At 36.8% G+C, this 25,678-nt stretch overlaps 1 protein-coding gene across 3 annotated transcripts; it reads left to right on the forward strand.

Annotated features, from left to right (window-relative positions):
* Positions 1 to 9,625: 9,625 nt before the first annotated feature.
* Positions 9,626 to 16,682, forward strand: LOC142633144 (uncharacterized). Of its 3 annotated transcripts, none has more exons than XM_075807409.1 (5): positions 9,626 to 10,029; positions 10,629 to 11,024; positions 14,744 to 15,158; positions 16,142 to 16,391; positions 16,514 to 16,682. In XM_075807409.1, exons 1-4 carry the CDS (start codon positions 9,768 to 9,770, stop codon positions 16,341 to 16,343), a joined length of 1,275 nt encoding a protein of 424 aa, XP_075663524.1. In that variant the 5' UTR covers positions 9,626 to 9,767; the 3' UTR covers positions 16,344 to 16,391; positions 16,514 to 16,682. The 3 variants fall into 3 exon arrangements, with proteins under 3 accessions (XP_075663524.1, XP_075663525.1, XP_075663523.1); XM_075807410.1 differs by having other exon boundaries at positions 16,142 to 16,386; XM_075807408.1 differs by having other exon boundaries at positions 16,142 to 16,682.
* The last annotated feature ends 8,996 nt before the right edge of the window (positions 16,683 to 25,678 follow it).

Consider the following 25,678-nt stretch of genomic DNA (forward strand, 5'->3'; position numbering starts at 1 on the left):
ATTTTATCTCGCCACTGAGGTGGACGAGGTTTTATTCGCTTATCTTGCCGTGGCTATTCATGCGGTGAGTCTAGTCCTTATAAGGAATGAAGATGGAGTGCGGCCGATCTACTATGTTAGTAAGTCCTTGAATGAAGCCGAGGTGCGCTATTTTGCCCTTGGAAAAAGCACTATGGTGTAGTCCACGCCACGCGCAAACTTCCTCATTATTTCCAATCTAATCCTGTGGTTATTTTGACCCGGTTGCGCTCACAGGTTGTGTTGCGTAGTGCTGATTATTCGCAGTGGCAAAATGGGGAACCATTTTGGGAGCCTTTGATGTTAAGTACAAGCCTCGCACCTCTCTGAAAGGTTCAGTCCTCGCTGATTTGGTTGGCGGAAGTTTGCCTGAGCCATTGTTAGAAGAAACTTCAAAGGTAGCGCACATGGGTGAAAAATCAGTTGGTGTGATCACGGCCGTATCGCCCTCGGCTTGGAAAGTTTATGTCGATGAGGGACTAATCATAAAGGTCTGCGTTGGACTTGTTCTAATGTCCCCTGAAGGAATTGTCTTTGAAAAATCTTTGAGATTGGCTTTCTCGGCTACTAATAATGAGGCCGAGTATGAAGCGATCTTGGTAGAGCATGCGAATGGTACATAAGATGGGTGGCAAGGAAATCCATGTGTTCTCGGACTCTCAATTAGTGGTCGGCCAAGTCATGGGGACCATGGAGGCTGAGATTCCGTAATGCAGGAATATTTGGCCCAGGTCAAGCGTCAAGGCGGGCTGAATTCGACTCCTTTGCCTTAGTTCATGTCTCTAGGAGTGGAAATACTCATGCAGATTCTTTGGCTACGTTGGCAACATCCTCGGCTGAAGGTCTACATAGGGTTATTCTCGTTGAGGATTTGGTAGAACCTTCTCTTATAGCTGCTATCGCACCTCGAGTCCATCTTATAAGGCACAGTCCTAGTTGGATGGATTCGATCATATCTTTTCTCAAAAATGACATCCTTCCCGAAGACAAAGTTGAAGCGGAAAAGGTACGTCGAAAGGCGCCGCGTTTCCGGTTGTCAGGAACCAGAAGCTATACAAACGAGATCCTTTTCAGGACCGTATTTGTTGTGTGTACACCCTGAATCAACAGAATCATTCCTTGGAGGAATTGCATGAAGGAATTTGTGGGAGTCACACTGGGGGAAGGTCCTTAGCTCATGAGAGCCCTTACTCAGGGGTTATTGGTGGCCCAATATGCAGAGGGAGGCTCAGGACTATGCAGAAAGTGTGATCAATGTCAGAGGTTCGCTCCTAATATCCACCAACCTGGAGGGTTCTTAACCCTCTCTCTAGCCCTTGGCCTTTCGCACAACGGGGCCTGGACATTGTCGGGCCATTTCCGAAGGCTCGGGCAACAAAAGATGGTTGCTCGTGGGAAGACGAGACTATTTCACTAAATGGGTTGAAGCTGAGCCATTAGCCAATATCCGAGATGTTGATTCCAAGAAATTTATATGGAAAAACATTGTTACTAGATTTGGTATACCGCACACTCTTGTCTCGGACAACGGCGTTCAATTTGGCAGCAACGCCTTTAGGCAATATTGTGGTGACATGGGTATCATAAATAGATATTCTACCCCGGCTTATCCTCGAGGGAATGGGCAGAGCCGAGGCCGTTAACAAAGTCATAGTCAATGGGCTCAAGAAGAGGTTGGATGATGCGAAAGGCGGATGGGTAGAAGAGCTCCCTCATGTTCTGCTGGACATATCGGACCACACCACGCAGGTCCACGGAGAGACACCATTTTCTATGACTTATGGAGCCGAGGCGGTGATACCACTAGAATCTGGTTTTCCTACTCTAAAGACAAGTTCTTTTAGCCCAGAATAACAGGGGACTTTTGGAGAAAGATCTTGATTTACTTGAGGAACGGCGTGAGGCAGCTATGGTCCAATTGGCTTATTATCAGCAGAAGCTAAAACGAGGATATGATGCCCACGTGAAGCTAAGGCCACTTGCACCTGGTGATCTTGTATTAAGGAAAGTTGTAGGCACTTCTAAGAACCCAGCATGGGGTAAACTAGGACCTCATCGGGAAGGCCCCTATCGCATTGTTTCAATAGGCATAGGGTCGTATAGGCTAGCTGACCTAGATGAACGAGTTGTACCACGTCCATGGAATGTAAATAATCTTAGAAGGTATTATTATTAATCAAATAAGCTTTTGTCAATTAATATTTTAAAGTTATGGCTAGCTCTTATATTTGGAGTTACAATTATTAAGAATCAAACAGAAACTTGGTTAAGTGTAGTCCTCGGACCACAAACCTTGTGGAAATTGATGTCTTGTCATTTGTTAAACAGAACCTTAGTTATGCCGGGTCTTCGGACCTCCTACTTTGGGAAAATTAACATTTGAAGTTACAATTTTTGAGAATCGGACGGAAACTTGGTTAAGTGTAGTCCTCGGACCACAAACCTTGTGGAAATTGATGTATTGTCATTTGTTAAACAGAACCTTAGTTATGCCAGGTCTTCGGACCTCCTACTTTGGGAAAATTAACATTTGAAGTTACAATTTTTGAGAATCAAACAGAAACTTGGTTAAGTGTAGTCCTCGGACCACAAACCTTGTGGAAATTGATGTCTTGTCATTTGTTAAGCAGAACCTTAGTTATGCCGGGTCTTCGGACCTGCTCCTTTGGGGAAATTAACATTTGAAGTTACAATTTTTGAGAATCAAACGAAACTTGGTTAAGTGTAGTCCTCGGACCACAAACCTTGTGGAAATTGATGTCTTGTCATTTGTTAAACGCAGAACCTTAGTTATGCTTGGGTCTTCGGACCTCCTACTTTGGGAAAATTAACATTTGAAGTTACAATTTTTGAGAATCAACAGAAACTTGGTTAATTGTAGTCCTCGGACCATAAACCTTGTGGAAATTGATGTCTTGTCTTTTGTATGACCGAACCTTAGTTATGCCGGGTCTTCGGACCTCCTACTTTGGGAAAATTAACATTTAAAGTTACAATTTTTGAGAATCAAACAGAAACTTGGTTAAGTGTAGTCCTCGGACCACAAACCTTGTGGAAATTGATGTCTTATCATTTGTTAAAGCAGAACCTTAGTTATGCGGGTCTTCGGACCTCCTACTTTGGGAAAATTAACATTTAAAGTTACAATTTTTAAGAATCAAACGAAAACTTGGTTAAGTGTAGTCCTCGGACCACAAACCTTGTGGAAATTGATGTCTTATCATTTGTTAAACGAACCTTAGTTATGCTCGGGTCTTCGGACCTCCTACTTTGGGAAAATTAACATTTAAAGTTACAATTTTTAAGAATCAAACGAAACATGGTTAAGTGTAATCCTCGGACCACAAACCTTGAGGAAATTGATGTCTTACCATTTACGAGTTACAATTTTGAAGAATTAAACGAAAGATTGCTTAAGATTTATCTTCGGACTATGACTTTGATTAAACTTAACTTCGATTATGCCTGGATGTTAATACCTTTGTTTATTAACTCGGATCTTACAACCTACTAAAAACAGTGTTATGCATTATAAGGGCTTAATTGTTATATGAAGTCCTCTTTCCTTTTTTAATCGAGGTATTATTCAAAGGAATTAACCATGTCACCTTGTATTAAATCTTTAATAATATACGCATGATTATGTGAAAGTTATGACTATGCAATCCTTGGAGTTAGATTTTTATGCTGAGAAACTTGATATGACTTAATGGGAAAACTTTTGTAATAAGTACATAAAGAATAAAGAAATAGCAGACACAATCCAAGTGAAAAGCAAACGAAATTGTTCTTCATTAATCAAGGTGAATATACATTACAATATATAATTCAAAAACAAAAAAAAAAATGGAAAAAGAGAAGCCCTAAGCTAAGTCCTAAGCTGTTGGAGGAGGATCTTCGAGAGGTACTAGTGCCCTCGGTCTTTCAACTAAGCCTCAAAAGGAGTCATAACCTGCTTCCCTTTATCCGCTGTCTTTGGTGGAAGGACGTTGGGTTCCACTATCTGGTTCAAGTCCCTCTCTGCATCCACCCCTCCTTCCTTTTCTTTATTGGAACCAGAAGGTTCTGTAGGATCAGGAATTTGCTGTGGGACCATCGGAGATAGGACAGGAAGAGTTGTCTCAGGGGTAGGAGTAGCGGCGGGGAGCCTCTTCAATCTCGTATTTCTAGAGAAGCCAAACGTTCTCGGACTTCCTCAAAATCCGAAGGCTGGGAACTCCTGCTACGTTTAAAGCTTCCCCCATGCTTTTTGACGGTATTCGCGGCATAAAGCCGCGAACTCCTGTCTGTTGCTCCTCGGTAGTGGCTACCCCTTCATCAAAACTTGCACGCTTCGCAGCTTGAAGAGAGAGTTGGAAGGAACTGGCTTCTTCTTTCATCGCCATCACCTTCTTCAGATCCGAGCACTCCTTTTGAGCTTGGGAGAGCTTCATCTCTTGCACGAAGGAGCTTGCGCTGTCCTTCTATCTCGGGTCTTCATTGTCTTCAAGTTTGACTCGACCCCATTCTTCTTCTCTCCTTCAACTCTGCTACCTCAGAGGTCGGCTTTCGTTCTCAAGAAGGGATTACCCAAGGACTTCTCGAGTCTCCACCCTAATTTCGAGCTCAGCCCTGGCTACTTTCCGAGCGTCTTCAATAAACTTTCAGCTACAAAGACCTCCTGAATAGCACGTAAAAAAGCATGATGGAGTTAGGAATAACAAAAACTAATTTACTTATAAATATTGTTAAAAGGAGAAACACTTACCAGTGCTAAGTCTCTTTTAGAAGAGGAATAGTTGTGGTTGGCCCATCTTTTCCAAGGTCTCCATGTCCTTGGGGGCAGGCGAAGGGCGTTCTAGGACCTCGGCCAGGAGTGGTGGGCGTGGCCTTGTTACGCTGCCCTTATACCTGGCAGCAGGAGATGGGAGCGCCGTCCGGCCTTAGATCGGGGGACCAAGTGGCAGTGCTCGGTGCACTCCGGCCTCGTCTGATTTCCCCAAGTTCGGGCCCGAACGGGCTCTACCCTTGCCTTTGTCGGCTTCTCCTAGGGGCCGGTGGGAGTTGTTGGCGTGGTTTCTTGGGGTCTTTAGTAATCGTCCCCTCATTATCTCCCTTCCTCTTCTTCTTGGGATCCTCGGGCTGGCGGTTTTGGCTCGGCTAGAGGAGGAGGAGGAGGTAAGGCTGGGGGAACTTGGGACGTCCCTGTTTTCTTTTTCTGCAACTTTGGCAGCCCTATTAGTGAGAAGACCCTCCATTCGTCCCATGCCTTCTACGGATTCGTCCTCGGGAAGGGCAACTACAAACCACTGCGATTCCGTAGGCCTCAGTGGCTTCTTCCTCCTCGTTGGAAAGTACCACGAACTGTTCCGCGAGGTCTCTGTCTTCAAGATGGAATTGGTCTCATCTCGTCGTCAAGAGTGTGTGAAGAAGACACCTCCTCTTTATTGGAACGACAGTTGTTTGTGAGTGTATGGCGAGGGGGATTGCTGCTATCGGCCGGTTGTACAAAATAGTGTCGGGAGCGTCAGGGAAGGTCACGGTCATCCAAAAAATGGGGCCGAGCTACGTTTATCCTCTTCAGTCTTCGGTCGCCGGCAATAATGGCGTCCTCTATCTCCTGAAAGTCTTTGGAAAGGGGGGTGTATCCTAGAATGAGATGAGCAGCCCGGAGTTGTAGGTCTGCACTAACGAATACCTCGGAGCGAAGTACTCGGTTTAGATCGGCAACGTTACAGTGACTCAGACGAGGACGCACGTGTTACTTATCTTGCAAAAAAGACATCAAACAAACAAACCTGGTCAGATTCACACACATATTTAACGAATTTAAGTAAATACAAGTACGCATTTCGTGTGTGTGTTAGGAGAAGTTGTGTATTGTGGGGAGATTAATCCTATGGTGTCGCACCTGATCCCCATGGCTCGATGGAGGCCGTCGTGCCGGTTCCCAGACACGATCAGGTAGTCGTCCTTCATGCCTTTGTTTGATTTGGGCAGACAGGAGATTAGCCTAACGGTGCTAGACCGAGATTTCATATAATAGCCTACCTTAGAGAGTTTGTGGGACTCATATAGGAACACGACATCGTGCCATGTGAGGTTTAAACTCATCTGCTCGTTTAGAGCATCTACACTACCTAAAACTCTAAAAACATTTGGAAGGCATTGGTCGGGGCACAACCGGTGGTTGCGAAGATACTCCCTCATTACGGGTTTCATTGGGACAGGGTCATCCCACCCTCTATGAAGGCTATCATAGGAATGATAACCTCTCCCTCTTTCACTAGAACCGGCCACGGCTGTTGCGGCGGTGTTCTAACCCTACGTAAGCTGGGAATATGGTATTTGGCTCTAAAGCCTTCCATCCCGCGGCGGTATCAACTAGACACTTGAATCTTCCCATTGAGAGATGATAGACTAAACTTTAAAAGGGAGAGTGATTGTATTGGTAGCCGAGATGTATCCGAGGAGAAAAGGTCAAGACTAGAGAGCAAGAACTTACAAGGTTGAAGGTACGGGTTTCCACGTTTTCTCCTGGTAAAGAATGATTGTTGTTGTTTTGATGGGATTGATCATGATGACTTAAATGAAGGCGGCGGGTTCCCGAAGCGTCACGACGTGCGAAAAGGCGGCCTCAAAATTATGTCTGTCCCGCCTAAAATTTCGTGGAGTGAGGAGAACCGTTGGATGCCCATCTCACCGGTTGAGCGTGGGAGACAAAGAGTAACTTACGTAATAAATGCGCGCGTTTTCGAAAATGAAACCGCCAAGTGTCATCTTGGGACGCGAAACGATTTCCACACGTGTCGTCACTTATAAAGTGTGTAGGCGGGTTCTCGTCGGATCAAAACCCTATTTTTTCTCCTCGGATGTCGAAAATTAGAGTTTTGAGGGGCTATTGTGTGGGGCAAAAGGATCCTGGTGGGAATGTGGGCCTTTTGGGCCTTGTTAAAGAAGGCCGACCCGACCCTAGGGTTAAGAGGTTGTTGGTGCTATGGGTCGTCCTATGCCGGGAAGATCCTAGGATCCAGCCGAGGATGGTTTTCCCCTCGGGACTGACATCGAAAGAACCTCGAGACTTCATGGTAAAGATTAGGGAGTGATACGGTCAAGACCAACGGTTAAAGGGAGAGAACCCTTGAATGTCCTAGAAGCGCCGATGTTGGAAGGATATCAAAGGTAAAGGCTGCTACCTCCGCATTAAAGACCCTGCACCTACCACCCATCACCGCATTAATGAGGAAGTGACACTTAAACGGTGGAAGGGAAACTTCTAGTTCCTGTTCAAAGGCACTAAGAAAGAAATAACTTGGCTAAGGGAGGAAGGGGGGGGCACCACGTGGATCAAGTAGTAAAAGGAGTAGTATGTAAGGAGGACGGGAACGGACGGAACTTTTTGTAACCTAAAAAGAAGAAGGAAAAAGAGATATAATATAAGAACTTTCGGCTTACGTCATGAAAGGCCTATTTACATTACTCCTTTTTGTCTCTAAGTACTTGGAATCTTTAGTTTGTCATTTCATCCTCATACACTTCTAACCTAGGTTTCAAGCCCACACTCTACAAATTCTTATTGTTTAAGGCTCATTGGGCCTGAGCCCATAACTATTCTTGGGTCCAGGTGCAATTGTGCACTTACATTCTCCACCTTGGATTCTCATTTTTTCTCGCTCTAAACCAAATTCGCAAGAACTTGAGCCTTGGGTTTTGGGTATTTTTTGAATTTTGATTTGGGTCTTAAGAAAGAACAAGGACTTAGTGAAGGAACTAGAATTCGAGTCTCTAAAACTTGAGTTCCATGTGGACTTTAATCCACCTTGAAACTCGAGTCTTAAAAACTCTAGTTGCTATAGTGAACTCGAGTCTAAAAGACTCAAGATGCTAGTTTCCTAAATTGCTTGGAAATGATTCTAACTAACAAAATTGTTAGAGCATTCTCATCAGCTCTGTTATAAAAAATGTTATTTTGACACACCAAAAACCCACTTTATTATTTTAACATACCATTTTACAATTCACCATTTATCACATCTTCTATTCTTTGATTCTAAACATTAAAATAATATATAGCTATATTAAAATAACATTAAAAAAAAAACACACCATTTAAATGTATTTCCATCGTTACTTCCACCAACTCACTGCCATGGTGCCTCCCTCACCACAGCCCACCACGTATACAAACCCACCACCGCAGCCCACCATTGATACAAATCCATCACCACCAACCAAAATTCACCAACCAATATTATAAACATTGTCACAAGCACCAAGAGGAAGAGAGATTGGCGAGGTGGAGAAGGAAGAAGTCGGCGGCTCCAGGCGAGACAGCTCCAGGCGAGATCGGCAACTCCAGGCGAGGCAGCTTCAGGCGAGATTAGCTTCAGTGGCTCGAGGTGGCTTTAGGTGAGATCGGTTTCAGCAACGGCTTGAGGATGAGAGAGGAAGAGAATGAGAGAGAAGAGGGAGCTGTGGAGGACGATCTAGATGAATATGGTGGCAAGATCGGCGGTGATATCGACAGCTTCGGCAAGATCGGCGACTTTGCTAAGATCGGTGAGAAAGAAGAAATGGTGGGCAGAGGGAAGAAGTTCCAAATGAGAGAGAGAGAGAGAGAGAGAGAGAGAGAGAGAGAGAGAGAGAGAGTCTAAGTGAATGAGAGAGAAACGATGAAAGAGAGAGAAACGGCGAATAAAATAATAATAAAACCATGTAACACATATGTCCGTACTGTGCTAAAGATGGAAGCACACTGTAGCATATCTCAAAATTTTGACACATTTAACACACCTCATAATGCTCTGTTTTTGGTGTTTGGTGTGCCAAATGCCAAATATTTGGCATTTGGCACACCTGATGAGAGTGCTCTTAGCAAAATTGTGTTATTTTGCAAAAAAATCCTGGCCAAGGAGGCTTTGTTGGTTAAGTAAAAAATACTAGTGAAAACGATGAAAAAGTCTATATAGCTTCTTAGGATTTTACTAACAAGGCTCATCTTGTTGCGAACATGAGTCACAACATGAGTTTATAACTCTATATATAACTAATTTTATGATTTAGACTTATCTTGTGATTTTAAACATGTAGAATCATGAATACATAGCTTCTAAGATTCGATTTATATGAAATTTAATATTATTTTCAATTTTTTTTTATACTAGGCAGCTAGAGAAAATGTTGATTTTTTTTTTTGTTGATAATTTGAAAGTTGGGGAGGAAGAACTCAAACCCGATATTTTTGTTAGAAATAGTAGGAGTTGTTAACCAATTGAGTTATAAGTTGCTAAAAATAAGGAGAGTGTTACGTCCACAACATTTTTACAATAAATCATAAGTGGTTAGTTATTATTGGTTCAAATTTGAACCTACTGTTGAGATTTATTTTTTGTTCTAACATTAACAAGTAATAACCTGCTACTTTAAGGATTTAAAAATATTATGAAAATAGCATTTTTAAAAAATAAAAGGATTTGAAAACTAAATAAGGAATTATGAGAGAATAGAAACTATTTTAACCCCCAACCCCCCCCCCCCCACAAAAAAAGAGAGAATAGAAACTATGGCTAATTAAAAAAAAACACTATAGCAAAGCCCATGTTCATTTTGTTGCAGAAACCATGGCCCAATTAAAAAAAGGAAGTAAGTGTTGCAGGAAGAACACCTATTGAGTATGAGAAAGAGAGAATGGGTGCATCAAAAACCGAAACCCCATTTCTGAAAACCCCTTAATTTCCTGAAACAAAAAGCTTAAACCCTAAACCCACACAATGAAACGCACTCTGCTTCGAAATGTCACTCTCTACACTCGCAATCTTCTTCACTCCCCTCCCATTCAAAGCAACCCAATTCCAAGTCCTTCCTCACTCGCCGCCTCGACTCGGCCCCGACTCAGACTCAGGTTCTACTCCTCCGAGAACGACTCGTCCTCGTCCACTGAAAACCCTAGCTCTGCTCCAGATCCAGAGACCAGCTTGGCACAACCCCAGAAGAAAGATGTCTCCATTGACGTCGAGGACGTCAGTAACAAAGGTAAACAGCATGGCTACATGTTACTCTGTTTGGTTGCCCAGAAAGTTGGAGCAACAAAATTCAAAAATTTCAAGTTATTAGTTGATTTTTTATTGTTTCATTTTCGTGGTCTTTTAATGGTTTCCTAGCAATAATGACATGGTTAACTATGTAAAAAAAAGGGAAATTGTTTATCTTCAGTGTCAGTGAAATAGTGAGATTCAATTTTTTTTTTTCATTCACCTTAAATTTTCTAAGGAAACAAACAAAGCTTTTCGTTTTTTGCATCTGATTTATGTGCTATAATTTAATTAGATAAATGTGGTAATTTTATTTGAAGGAATTTGTGAAATATATATTTTTTCATTTATAGTGGGTGGTTTGGAGTTTTGAACTTTTCATTAATTATTTGAAACTTCTGAATTTTTGGGTGACTTATGGATCTTGGGTACAAATCATTTGCAATTCAATTTAAATTTGGTATAAAAATTCTATTTCTTTTTGGGGTTTCTGGATATTGCCAAAACAATATGGACCTATCTATCTCTTGGTTATTGCGAGAAGCTTGAATTGTTGAGATTTAAAAAACAAAAAAAAAATCTGTAATTTTCTGTCCTCAGAGCTGAAAGCGCGGATAGAGAAGTACTTTAAAGGCGATGAGGAGGCACTCCCGTCAATCCTTGAAGCGATTCTGCAGAGGAAGTTGACTGGGAAACATGAGGAGACAGATGATGAGTTGATAGATGAATTTCAGATGGAGCCATTGGATGATGTTAAGGACAAAGAATTCGAATCGGATTTTGAGGAAATGCATGAGACAGATGAGGAGATTGATGATTTGTATGATGTGAAACCTATAGTCATGAAGAGAATGGTTAAGGATGAGTTTTTTAACATGGATGACCAGAAGTGGGATGGTCTTGTTAAGGATGCCATTGATCATAAGATCATGAAAGACACAAAGGAGTGCGAGGAGATTTTAGAGGATATGCTTAAATGGGACAACCTCCTCCCAGGTATACCCTTCTGCTTTAATTTGCTTTCTTTTATTTTAAATTTATATGTTTACTTTTTACTGGACATGATATATAATTCCATGTTAAAACTGTCTCTTTATGTGACAATTGGTTCATTTTATTCACCACTGTAATAATTTTCTCATTTTAGTTTTTGAATCATAGTATATTGTCCTTCTTGTCCTCCATGGATTGGTGTTTTGGAACACAATGGTTTTCAGATGTTTATTGTCTCTACATTGTTGCTTGGAATTTTTTGTGTCTCTACTTCAGAATTGATTTCCTGCACTGACATTTGTAAATTCTTATACCACTATGCCATTTTGATATTTTAATATGATCCTGAACATGTAGGCTGGGTGATCCAAATCATAGCTGTAAAAAATTTAGTTGATTGCCAATGCTAGTATTGGTTAAAGAATCCCTATTTTCAAGAGGCAAATAGATGCACTGCCTGTTTTTTCTCAGTTACTATGTGTAGTTTCCTTAGAACATCTAAAGACTCAGCCTTTGAGTTGAAGTACAAATTCTAATGTCAAAACAAAATCAATTACTGATTTTTTTTTTTGATAAGTAACGAAAAAAATATATTAGAGAAGAACATAGCCCCGTACATAGGAAATGTACTAAAGAGGCAAAAACATCAAGAAACCAAATTACAATGATCAAGCAAAACAGGAAGGGAAAGACAAGAAAAAGATGGTAAAACTAAACACCATTCTAGAAGAGTAAAAAAGAAAAAAGACTTAATCTCAAGAATGGACTGATCGCGACCCTCAAAGCTACTAGAATTCCGTTCCCGCTAGATACACCACATCAAACAGTGCGGCACCATCCTCCAAATCACTATATTGTGATGACGTCTGAAATTGCAAGCCCAACAATCCAATAGATCCACTACCCTTTGTGGCATCACCCAACAAATACCAAACAAGCAAAAGACCATACTCCACATCTCAAAAGCTATAGGACAGTGAAGGAGGAGATGATCAACAGATTCCCACACCTTTTACACATAAAACACCACTCAAGGACAACAAAGTACCTTTGCCGAAGATTATCAATAGTAAGAATCTTGCCTAGAGCAGCAGTCCAAGAGAAAAAAGCAACCCGGGGGGGAACCTTCGATTGCCATATCATTTTCCAAGGGAAGGGAGTGGCAGTTGGGGGGGGGGAAGGGAGTGATAATACCCACTTACCACGAAACCACGGCTGCTGGCTAGCTTCCAACAAAGCTTGTCAGAACCTACACCCCGCACCTTTGTGGAATAGATTAAAGCCATACATGAATCCAACGAGTGTGACTCTTGATCATTCACAAAACGGCGAAATTGTAGGTTCCAAAAAATTCTCCTATTTGCATAGCACATAACCTCAGAGACCGAAGCATCCCTTGTCCTACTAATATTGTATAAATCTGGAAACGCCTCCTTAAGAGGACTATCCCCACACCACACATCAACCCAAAACTTCACATGAGTACCATCACCCACATTCAATTACTGATTTTTAAAGCTATTAATTCACTTTTGATGCATTTTAAAATTTACAAACCATGTCTACTGCAATGTGAAGTGGCCTTGGGATTGTACAAGGACAGATAAGATTTGAAGGTGACGTCTTTGGAGGCAATGCTGTTGTTTTTGGCCTAAATCGGTGTCCAATGTCATGGCTCTCCCAGTAGATAATTTATCACATGATGGTTGGATTTGTTTTGTTCTTATGTTAATTTTTTTTTAAAGGTAAGTTACATAAGCACTCTGTGATTCTTGACCCAGATTTGTTATATGTGAAGTGAGCAGTTGAGACTAGATGAGAGCGGTTTGCCTGTATTCCACAGATTGAATTTATTGACACTTCATTAAGTGGATGCAAGGAGATTTAAAAATCATTTTTGGCCAGCTTAACACCACTTATTTTCCTTATTTATTTATTTATTATTTATTTTATTTTATTTTTTGGCTGCTGTTGTTGCTATTTGTCTATTGTAAGTGGATTCTGATGAATGTATAGAAATATATGTGCAAAATTGTGCAGACAATTTTATATTGATTTAGACAGAGATACATGGTAATAGAAATGAGTCAAATGACATACAAGACATTTATATATCTTACCAGATTTTCATATACACTTTTGTGTTGCCCCTGTTCTACATTCTGCTTGCTTAGAGCCTAGTATGGCATGATTTTATATTTGATAACCACTAGGATAATTTTGTTCACAAGTATACATTCTTTTTTTAATGATGTGGAATCTCACTAAGGTAGGGTCCTTCGGACCCACCCCCTGGGGAGTAAACCATGGATACACAAACCCCCACCTGCCAGAACCATGTATTAGGTAATTTAGGGGAACTCCTAGTGGGGATTGAACCTAGGATATCTAGGTGGGTCTACAGCTCATCCCAAGCCTCCAATCGTCAGTATACATACAATGGGAAAGTGAAACAAGTTAAATGCTTGAATTATCGTGGTGTGGAGTCCTATTGGAATTATATTGGGCATGGAGGATAACTGCAGTGACTTATTTGTAATGAAAATTCTTGGTTGAAAATGCTATTAGTGGATGAGAGGTGGGATGTAGAATATGGATTCATAATTAATTTTTGTTACTATTGCCCTGGGTTTTGGCTTAGTTGGAATTGGGGTGGAATGGGGTAGTCTTAGGTTCTGATCTTTTCACTAAAAAAATGAATCCCCGATGGACATAAAGGAGAATATCATGAGGAATTGTTATTACATATTTAGAAAAGCAAGGTAATTGGAAAAACTTTGTTGCAGTTAGGCTTGCCTCTGCAGTCAGTGGTGCATTTGGTCCCTTTTTTAATTTGCATAGAATGAGTGCTTTCTTGATTTAATTATTCACTATTAAGCTTGTTTTGATATGAACCAGCATGTTCTTATATGGACCACTTCACTGCCTGTAAATAAACTCTTGATGTGTAATTTGCTTGTGAATAACATGAATTTTAGAACATTTGAGCTACTAATGGTTCAACGTCTGAAGATGTAATAAAGTTCCATAACTGATGGGAAGGATATGAAATTTTCATTTGTAACAGTTGTCCATATTTTGTTGGGCATATAGGATTGTTTTTGACAAAATGAATTGTGGAAGTTTTGAAGAAATCTCTGTATACACTCACACACACACACACACGCACACACACACACACACACACGCGTGCACACACACACAGTTTTAAAGGGATGACTTGCTTCCAGTATGGTGAAGCAGCTGATTTGTTATTGGAGGATCTCAACTCGTCATCATTATAGTCTATAACACATTGGTAATAACTGAGAGTTTTGATCGGAATCTGTAAAGTGTAAGAACTTGACATTGTCGGCTTAGTTTTGATTATTTGGAATGATATTCTGTTACCTGCAAGTACTTTTCCCATTATTGAGAGAATGCCTCTTATGAAAGGAGTTTGTATGTCAAACCTACAGCTTTTCTGGCTACAGACTACTTAGACTTGCATATTTTTGCCTTTTTGAGATTTTTACGACAAATGATCTGTGATTAGTTAGAGGCCAGATCTTTCACAAAGTCTTACTGAGACAACCAAATATATATCATCACAAGTTTTCTTCTTGTTTGCATAGATATATATCATAGATGAAAAGTTGTGAATATCAATGACATGATAATTATCTATTTTAATGTAAATTGGCATTTGCTGGATACGTCTATAAGTGCAATTTTTTCTTCAGATGAGATAAAGAAAAAAGTGGAAGAGAGATTCAATGAGCTAGGGGATATGTGTGAAAGGGGAGAGATTGAAGCCGAAGAAGCTTATGAGTTGTTTAAAAAATTTGAGGATGAGATGGTAATTGAAAGTCAGAAGATAATGGAAGCTGAGGGGCCTCCCCAGTTTGACGAGACTGCTGTGCCAGACAAGAAAAAGAACTTAGATGACCCACCTGGCGAGGGACCAATCCTTAGGTGGCAAACACGGGTAGTCTTTGCTCCTGGTGGTGATGCATGGCACCCCAAAAACAGAAAAGTGAAAATGTCTGTTACTGTGAAAGAGCTTGGGCTTTCAAAACATCAATTTCGCCGTATCAGGGAATTGGTTGGAAAAAGATACCATCCAGGAAAGGATGAGCTTACAATCACTAGTGAGAGGTAAGTCCAATAAACAACATGGGATTCTCATTTCCTATCCAAAATGATTGTTTTTAGTAACATATCATCATTCTAACTTTTTATGATCCTTGGTCATTTGTGGAAATCCTAGTAATCTTGGTGACTTACGTGACTAAACATTTTATTTATTTATTTTAATATTGTAGGGAGATTGAAAAGAATATCTCACCTTCCCCTCTTTCAAAAAAAAAAAAAAAAAGAAGCTTGTCCCTTTGGTGAGGGCATCGTGAGGTTGTTTAGGCTTGGAATTGTATAAAACCTTGCAATGCTTCTAGCTCGTTCTTTTTATTTTTTAGTTTAAGATAATGACTCTGGATGTATACATGATAAATAATGCTTTTAGCTCAAGCACAAAGGATGTATACATGATGTAGCTTCTACAACAACAACCAGGCCTTTTAGTCCCAAAATTTATAAGCTTGGTTATGGATTCTCGACAGAATAGTTAGGGTTGGTCCCATGTATTCTTTTCTGCCATTTTTATCTGTTAAATTACCGATTGTTCCAAAAGCTCAAGCTGTTAGGAAATGGTGAATTTAATCACTTAACCATAAATTTAACACTCCTCCTCACTTGTGGGCTTAAACTTCCACTTAATAAGTAGGAGCCCAACAAGTGGGAATATAGCATTTTAAATAGGAGGTAGAGTGTAAGCCAGGAATCGAACTCAAGATCTCTTGTTCTGATACCATGTTAAATTACTAGTTGTCCCAAACGCTTAAGCTGTTAGAAAATGGTGAATTTAATCACTTAACCATAAATCTAACATTATCTATAAAAAAAATGTATTCTTTCCTGCCATTTTATTCTATCTGAAATTATATTATGTTATTTCCTTAATTGACATGTCCTTTTTACAACTTCTATTAATGTTTTTTTTTTGGGTCTTCCTCTATATGCTGAAGCTGCTAGCTATTTTTATTCCAACTACACTATATGTGCATTGTTTATTTTGGCTGAAGGTTCGAGCATCGAGAGGAAAACAGAAAGGATTGCCTGAGGACTCTCTATTCCCTCATTGAGGAAGCTGGGAAAGCAAGGAAGCTAGCAGAGGATGCACGAACTTCATATGTCAAAGGGAGGCTTAGAGCCAATTCTGCATTTATGGAGAGGTTGCATGCCAAGACCATGAGAATACGAGAATCTGACACAGTTTCTGCTTGAAAATTGATTAGGAACAGCTGCCCTTGGAAAAACACATTTCCTGGTTTGGTATTTTGATTCCTTTATATTTGCTTGTTTCACTTGATTTGTGACTACTCCGCGATAATTTTATTGCAATCGAGGTTGTTTTCACAGGTTTAAAAGGAAAAATAATGTGAATTTCTATGCAGGTATCATGTATTTTGTTAGTTGCTGATTTGTCCACTGAGGACTCTTTATGTCCTGTTGGTGAAAAAGCATCTTGGATGCAATTAATTTTTGAAGTTATTATGGTTCATGTGAAGTTATACTCAAGAAGTGATACTGTTTTTTACTAATAACATCATCTCTTGTATATTAGTTTTATACTGTCACTGCCAAAATGTTGTGACCTATGTTTTTTCCTTGGTGGCGTTTTGAACATTTGCTTAACTTGTTTACATGCCACATGATCAAGTTATCTACCAAAAAGAAAAGTAATATGCGATACTCTTCTTTGATTGTTTGTTCTGAGTCTGTGCCGGTGTAAAGAAGCCTGGCATGAACCAAGTTGATTTCATGTTGTGTTGTGCTGAACCAAGTACTGTGCGCCCACACAGCTTTTCATAGCAGTGGCTTTTTACTTCCCTGAAATACAGTAGTACTTTTCACCCCATCCATTTGGAATTATGCTTTGCTTTGGGGAAAACTTATTCTTATAAATTGGAATATAACTTATTGGACTGCATTGTCAATTTTCTTTTCCATCCATTCGTGATGATGCTGGGTCTGGAAATCAGATTCTAAAACCGACAGTGCCTCTGATCGTAGTTGCTTTCTGTTTCCTGCTCCTACTTTATATCCACGATTATTTTCTTGATCACTTGGATTCTTGTACGTGTAAAAGGTTGAGTTCTCGACATCTTGGTGTATGACTAGCCAAACCATTTTGTTGTTCAATTCCTAACAGATGTTGAATAAAGGTTATCAATGGTGATGTTCATTTTTGTAGGAAATAAAGATATTCGTATACATAAACTAAATTGATTATCTTTCTAGTCTTAATTTGTGTAACATTATACTGTCGTGCCCATGTTGCCAAACAATTTCATGGCTTTACTTTTGAGTGTAGACTCTGTAGAGATAACACTCCTAGAACGGAATGATTATAAGCTACGTTTAACTTGCGCATTACGTTGTCATAGAATGTTAATAATGATATGAAGCTTCATTCTTCAGTCTTCATGTTATTTTGCATTAGATTTTTTATTAATTGTTAACTATATTGCTCTACTCATATATATATAAATAATATAAAATAAAGTGTCCGAAACCAACGTTATCAAGCAAGTTGTGTGCTTGTGACAATTTGTGTTGATGTGTTACCTTTATAATAATAAAATTAATATTTAGCTTAAAAGTTACATGCAAGCAGCCTAATCGGATTTAAAATGTCACAGAACCACTATGATAAATAAATAATTAATTAATTTAGAAATTTAATAATGTGAGCATATATTTTGGTTAGTTCAATTAGTAAAGTTTATTGTCTCGGAATAAAGAACTTGAGTTTAAATCCAACTTAAGAAAAAAAGAAACAAATTGGTTTCTTAGTTTGATACTAGGAGCAACATATCAACTTCTAGGTTAACATGTGGATCAAATTGGATCTTAAACTTCAATAATATACTAAACTTACTTTTGAAACTCTTGGGATCAAATTGAAAAAAATGCGGATAAACTTTAACTATCAAAAATTGTTTTTCGCTTTGGAAAAAGATTTGCAAATTTCTTCTTCAAATCTATTACATGAATGGTTTTATAAGTTGCCATGTAATGGATTAGTGGAAATTCCTTCAAACTGATGTGGAAGAAACTTTTTCTCTTTTACCATATTTATTTCACCCTTAAACCAAGACTGTTCTTTTGAAATTTGCAACTAATTCTATAGCACTAATACTTCTTTGTTTTGTCGTCTATAAAATAAATTGAAAAATAAGTTATAACGTAAAAGCTCAATAAGAATTCAAAATAAGGATAAAAAATCCTACACATGCTACGCATGTTGAATGATAACTGATACGCAGATGACATAAGAAATATAGATATAATAAATGTTAAAAAGAAAAAAAAAATCAAAATTATTAATCTAAAAATTTAGATGATTAGTGTAAATTCTCTGCAAACTTTTAGAATAGGAACTTTTAGAAAATAAATGTCATGATTAGCTATCTTAATTCTTAATAATAAAAAATGAATAGTATGAGATTTCAAGATTAACTTTTAATCTTGGTGCAGTGATCACTCCTCAAGTATAAATATTTGTGGGTGTGGGGGAAGGGAGGGAAGGACCGAGAGTTTCACACACATATACACTTAGATTAAACTAGAGTAGAAATTTAATCTTGTATTAAAAAAAGAAAAATTAACTTTTAATAATTGTAATAACTTATTATGGATGGTTTTATGTTTTATAAGTGAGCCGCGTAACAAAAGTAGGGTGAGAGAGTTTATAAAATTATAAATATTTATATAAGATTTTTTTGAAATATATTTATATAAGAATTTAGTCTATCTGTAATGGACAAGTCAATTTGGTTTTCATATATAATTGTTATAGATAGGCATATGCATACACCTAGTGACCGCTAAGCCCACATTCCACATTTCAATTTTAAAATAAATCTTATTAAAATAATTTAAAACATTTCTTTTTTTTTTATTATATTTTATTTTTTCACACACTCCTATCAAGCGCTAAAGCTTGACATTTCAAATAAATACTCTTTGATTCTTATTTTCAAAAGCATTTTTAAATTCTAATCTTAGCTTTGTATATTGTATTGTAGGATATATTTGAAAGTTGCAACCTTGCAACAAGTGAATCTTTAGACGTTGAGTTTATTAACAAGGAAGTCATGTTTTAGTCTTTGGCATTTCACTTTTAATCTATAACAAATCTCAAAACCTTCATAGATTGAAAGTGCGGTGAATTAAACTTGGAACTTCTGAAATTATGTTACACCCTAAATCAATGAGCTTTCCATCTGGCTACCGTTTTAAGGGTTATTTAAAAAATCTTTATACTTTATGTTTTAGAGTTTGATTCCAAAATTTCATTCTTTAAAAAAAAAGGTTGTAAATGATAGAATATCTCTATCTATATTCTATAACTATAAGGATATTTTATGTTAAAATTTTCAATTTTGTTATGATTAGGCCTCCTACAATATTGTTGTAATGTCGGCTTGATAACAACTTTGAAGAAAATTTAAATGACAGTTAATGTTATTTGAGTATATTTTAATGTATCATATTTTAATTAGGCATAGGACACATGCCAAATTTTTGTTTGTTTTAATGTAAATCTCATATTCTCATCTCATGGGACCAATTTATTGACATCAAATTTTTGATTGACCACTAAATTTATTGGAAGGCTCCTGCTCATAACACATGGCACCTATGATTTGGATTTTGTATATATTCTTATGGTATACTATTGATAGTATGCTAAATTTATAGTATATTATTTTTAGAAAAAGTTTTATCGGGAATTAAAAATGTTTTACAATTTTTTTAATTTTTTATAAAATATTTTTAAAAATGAATGACTTAATATGTGGCCTAAAGACACATTAATTTTTTAATGTATAATTGGCTTGAAGTTTTCATTTTCTATAAAGCGGTACTAGTGCTTGATGGTACGTGAAAGTCATCTAAAGCATATTCTAAGCTTATGCTGAAAATCCAAAAAGCAAGAGAAGTTTAAGAAGAGGTCAAAAACTAAAAGGAGATAAAATAATATTCCATCGGTTCCAAAATAAGTTTCTTTTAGTTCTAAGAATCTAAATGGTACGATTATTAATAAACAGTAAAAAGTTTAATAAAATTTCTAAATCGTCCTTCATTCCATATTTGTACTGGATGGAAATTTTAATGAAAAAATTTCCTTATATTTTTAAAAAGATGAAAAAAGTTAGAAAAATGTCATAGGAACATTTAAATAATTCAGGACATAAAAGACATTTAAATCACGACCAATAAAGTAATACTATCAGTAATAACAATATGAGGAAGTCTAGAGAAATAATTTGACGAAAAAAAAAAAAATTGTTGATACGATATTATTCATAAATTAAAAAATGATCTCAATTGTGTGCCCAAATAAAAATAAAAACTGGTAGAAACTTGTCAACTTAGCAAATGAAAAAAGTATTTATATTTTTTGTGGACGTAGTCTCTGCTCTAAAAGTAACAAGGATAGATATTTAATGTGCACTAAAAAAGAAACCTGACGCTTATAAGAGAATTGTCTGGAAAAAGCTCGAGTGCACGTTCCTGGAGAGGACACTGAACCCTCTCTCTTTCAAGAGAGAGAGAGAACTTCTGTTTTTTTTGCTTTTTTCAAAAATTCATTGTCACAACGGGCAGGATTTCAACTATCATTTTTTTTTCCTTCCTATTTGAGGTGGACGTGTGACAGGTAATTGCATTTTGCATTAATCTGAATTTTAAAGAATAAGATTTTGTAATCAACATCTTTATGCCATATTAATTTGTTAGATACGTGGATTTTAATTAATTCAATTAGCAAAATATTCTATTAATAAAAATTTTATTTATTATACACACTAATATGTAACCTATACAAACATATAAATACATTTAAAATTAAACAAAATTTTGATTATAAAAATATAAATAATTTGTCAAATATTAAAAAAATGGCATGTAACATATACATACGTATCGATACATTTAAAGGTAAACACAATTTTTATCATAAAAATATAAATAATTAGTTAAATTATTATTTTTTAAATAAACATAATTAAACATATATTAAAATTTTTACCTAAATTTAATACTACTTATGATCATTTTTTTCTAATTTTTAATAAGATAGAATGTATGGTAATATTTGTTGTGTAGTGATTTTTATTGAGTATATGTGATTGATTTTTTTTTAAAAAAATTTTATAATTCATTAATATTATATTCTTAGTATTTTGTATTCATTAATTCACTTAGCACAAAAATTAAAAAACTTAAGTAGACGCATAGTACAGACTTAAATAGATGATTATAGTGTAATAACCACATAAATTTAAACACATAGTGCAAAATTAGATTCTAATTTCAAATTATAATTGAACTTTCTCTGGGTTTTACTTTTATATATATATATATATATATATTAATGTCTAAATTAATAGATCAATAATTAAGTTACTATTAGATTGAAACGTTATATATATATATATATATATATATATAAATATATATATATATATATATTTTAATAATATGAAACGTTATTTTAAGCCTTTTAAGGTGAATATGTGTACCTAAAGTTTCTATGTCAGAGAAGCATCTCAAGTTTCTATGTCAGAGTAGATTTTGATATATTTTTTTTCTTATTCTAAATCATTTGAGAGGGAGAGCGAGAGAGCAATTATATTATATATTTCCCCTTCCCGTTGAAGCTTGGATCCTAGGAAGTTGTCTTTCTTGAACTCCAATTACTCAACACAGTATAAAACACATGACAAACAGCACAGTTAATCTCTCCTCAGCAGAATGGAAAGCAAATTCCTTCTCAGAAAAGAAGCAAAAGTAGCATCCCTGGATAGTAGAAGACTTGATCGCAAGGAAACAATTAAGACTCCCACTTCCACTCCCAATTCCAATTCCAGTTCTAGTTCTTGTTCCTCTTTTGGTTCTTCGAAATGCTGTGATAAAACCACTGAGTGCCTCTGTAGTGCTTGCTTACTGTGTGTTTGTTGCCCTCTAGCTGTTGTTTGGGGTTGCTTCAAACTTCCATGCAAAATTGGGTGGCGTGCTGCAAAACACGCAAAGCAGTGGACTTGCTGTGCATCAGGGACGAAGGGTTCTGCTGAGTACTCTTCATTTTCTGACAACGATTCTGATTTTCAGCCAAGTAGTACTCGTGCATGTTCCAAGACTGTGAGTGTTCCAAAGAAGAGAATGACACAGAAGGCTAATGGGTTTCAATCTAACAAGTTTGTTGCTGCCCCGAATTCCCATTAGAATTTTATTTCTGGGTTTTGTGTTACCTACCTCATATATGTTTCAATTTCTGATCTTGTTGCCTAATTTTGTCAAATTGTCATTGTTTCTTGATATTAATGGTGTGATATATGAAGTGGGTCTGCATATGATCATATGGGGTTTGAATCATATCTGGGAAAATTATGTTTTTAGATTTAGATCACTGATTTATCAAATTGTTGGGTCCAATTTTGAAAGTGTATGTACTATGTACTGCCTGGTTAGCAAAATATTGCTTGATAGGCATATGAGATTTCAGGGAACAAGGATCTTGGAAGTTTCAAGTTGTTCAAACAAGGGTGCTGTGCAGATTAAGATTCAGTAGTTTGATTAATGGTTGTATTTAGGTCCCATTTTGGTTGCTTATCAGGATTTATTTTGAGTTGTTGGGTGATTAATTTATGGCCCCACTCGGTTGCGGACAAGAAAAGTACTGACAAGATGATTCATCAATCGTCTTTTTGTGTTGATCATCTTATCTTATGTCTTCTTAGCCTTGGAAATATATTATATATTGGACAATCAATTTTTTTTTTGTTTTTTTAAATTTAATCATTCTTGACCTACCAAAGCATGAATTGTTCCGTAAACTAATGCAATTTTTTCTCCTAAAAAAAAAAACACTAATGCAATTTTTCTATATTCCTCTCTACTCTCTAGTCAAGTTGTTTAATATGAGCTTATTATTAAAAAGAGAGGTGCTACGTTTATAATATTTTTACAATATTTTCACAACAAATCATAGATGGTTAGTTATTATTGGTTTAAATTTGAACTTAACACTAAGATTACTTTTTTGCCCTAACAATAACAATCAGTAACAACCTGCCACTTAAAATTTGTTGTAAAAATATTGTAAAAATATTATGGACATATTATTTTTCTATTAAAAAGGAAGGGTCAATTTCACATTGAAAATTTCTTGATGAAATTGTCATCATTATTTAGTCTTTGATAGCTATAAGAAATTTTATTAGCATAAAGCGTGAATATTGCCCGCTCGTGTAAGATACGGCACCTTTATGATAAAGTTGTGGCGTGAGTGGCGTGAAATTTAGTGGAGGAGAATTTACTCAATTTAAATGATGTCGGTTACTACTCAGTACTCACTAGTTGATAAAATTCCTGCACACCGATTGTTTGAAAGAATGACAGAGCCTTTCAATAAGTTCTTCTTACACGTATGACAATCTAGCCATACGTGCAAGGCAGTAAGACACTCTTTGGTATCTGTTTTGAAAAACCAAAATTTCTAAATGCAAGGATTCGGCTTGCGTTAGTGAAAGATGTCACATGTTTGGTCCATATCCTATTTAAATTGCACTAGAGTATTGGATGAAAGTTTTTTTTCTAAAGGTTAAAACTAAAATTGATTGCCCTACAGTAGTTGCCCTTTTATAGCATATGGGTCTTACAAATACATGAAACTCGCGTGCTTGTTATATATAGTCGGTGCAAAAAATATGCATCCCAAAAATTACATTTGGCACCTTAGCTTTGAAAAATTGTTTCGAGTGAGGGAAGAACAAATGCGAAAGTACCATGACAAACATAGAGATGTTTTTCGGATTCTTGATTCCAAAAGCAAGTGAAATTCACATAGAATAAGAGTGTAGGGGTCCGAGGAGTGAAGAGGATTAGACCATGGAGAAGCTTGCATAAGCTAGCCCAAGGGGATAAGTAAGCTCTGAGGATTCCGCTGGCCCGAGGATGGAAGCAGAAACATTGTAGTTAATATCTTATGAAGGCCCAAGAAGAGAAGAAATGACCATAGTGAGAGCAAGGGACGTGTGGGGAAGTTTCCTGAAAGATATACCTCCCACCTCTGTATTGAATGCTTCACACCAACCATATAAGCTATATTAATGTGGAAATGATACTTGAACAGTAATTTTACAGTTAGCAGCTCTTTCTATCACCTTCAAAAAAGCTTTGATGGAATAAGTATCTTGAGAAATGCTTTAAAGCGTACAAGTGGAGGGTTATGATGCAAGGAGGGGGATATAAAAGGAAGAGAACCTCCTAGAAGAAGGGGAGGAACATTTTCTCTGTGATATAGGAAAAAGGGGAAAGTGAATAGTATATTATTTGGTAAAAAGCTTGTACTAATCATATATAAGAAACTAAACCTCGGATCAACCTAAGGATAACATTATTCTCAATTATTACTCTAGTTATATTTATTTGTTATTTAGGGCTCTTCGACCATAGACTTAAACTTAATTTAGAACTGCACTTGGAGTTTTTTCTCAATCACTTAAAAAGTTCTATTATTTGGGCTTAATTTGAAAGATAAGATACCACTATTCTTAGTGGGCTTGGATCTTTATTTTTTGAGTACTTACAAAGAGTATTGATAATAGGCTTAATACATTCTTAGCCAAATTTGGTCTAACACCCTTTCCCCTTTTTTCTATTTTAGCTACTCTACTATTTACAAAAACCTATATCAATCTCAATATTTTATTTCTACTAAATATTATTTCCTTACTCATTTTTATAACAGTTATATTTCAAAGAGGCTTAGGCCCCATTTGGTAGAGTTGTTAAACAACTTATTTTCAGTTTTTAAACAACATTATACATATTCTCACATACTTTTTCGCCCACACGTATTTTAAAAAACTACAAATAATATTACTCAAACTCTCCTACCAAACAGACCTTTATTTTTTCTAATTTCTAACGCCCCACCTGTCATATTTTAAGGGTTGTATTTTAACGGTCATATTCTCTTATTATAAATAAGACTACTTCCAGCTGCAAAAAAATAAGACTACTTCCTCTTAAATTTGAGTCCACCTCAGCCTATTCACTCTCTTTTTTATCATTCATTGCTTTCTCTCCGCCCAAAATTATCTTTCATTCATTCTTTGTTTTCAACATAATTGCTAATGATTCCTCATCCTCCGATGATAATGAATTGGAGATAGTTATACAATTTGCTATAGAAGAAGAACAATTAAGTTCACATCGTTCATCAAGCATGATTCTTTGCAAGACAATCAAAAGCCTTTTCTCGGCTACTCTGCTGAATCACCCATATATCCCCTATATGTATTTCGAAAGAGTTTCGAACTAGTCACTCTTTTTTACTTCACATTGTATCTGAGCTAAAAGTGATCAGGCCGTACTTGGTCCAATGAGGAAATAATGTTGGAAGGCTCTAGTTGTCTTCCCTTCAAAAGATGATCCCCACACTAAGAACGCTTTGCAATTGTTTGTGGACAATTGGACATACACCTTTTTTTTTTTTTTTATAATTATTTTTAATTTGGACCTTTCCACCACCCTTGCTATCA

This window comes from Castanea sativa, chromosome 4, assembly GCF_040712315.1.
Source record: "Castanea sativa cultivar Marrone di Chiusa Pesio chromosome 4, ASM4071231v1".
Taxonomy (NCBI): domain Eukaryota; kingdom Viridiplantae; phylum Streptophyta; class Magnoliopsida; order Fagales; family Fagaceae; genus Castanea; species Castanea sativa.

What these genes read in the sequence shown, in the direction of transcription:
- LOC142633144 (XM_075807408.1), top strand. Translation starts at nt 9,768, where the DNA reads ATGAAACGCACTCTGCTTCGAAATGTCACTCTCTACACTCGCAATCTT. An exon ending in CGAGGACGTCAGTAACAAAG is followed by an intron (nt 10,030 to 10,628) that starts GTAAACAGCATG and finishes TTCTGTCCTCAG; the next exon opens with AGCTGAAAGCGCGGATAGAG. An exon ending in CTTACAATCACTAGTGAGAG is followed by an intron (nt 15,159 to 16,141) that starts GTAAGTCCAATA and finishes TTTTGGCTGAAG; the next exon opens with GTTCGAGCATCGAGAGGAAA.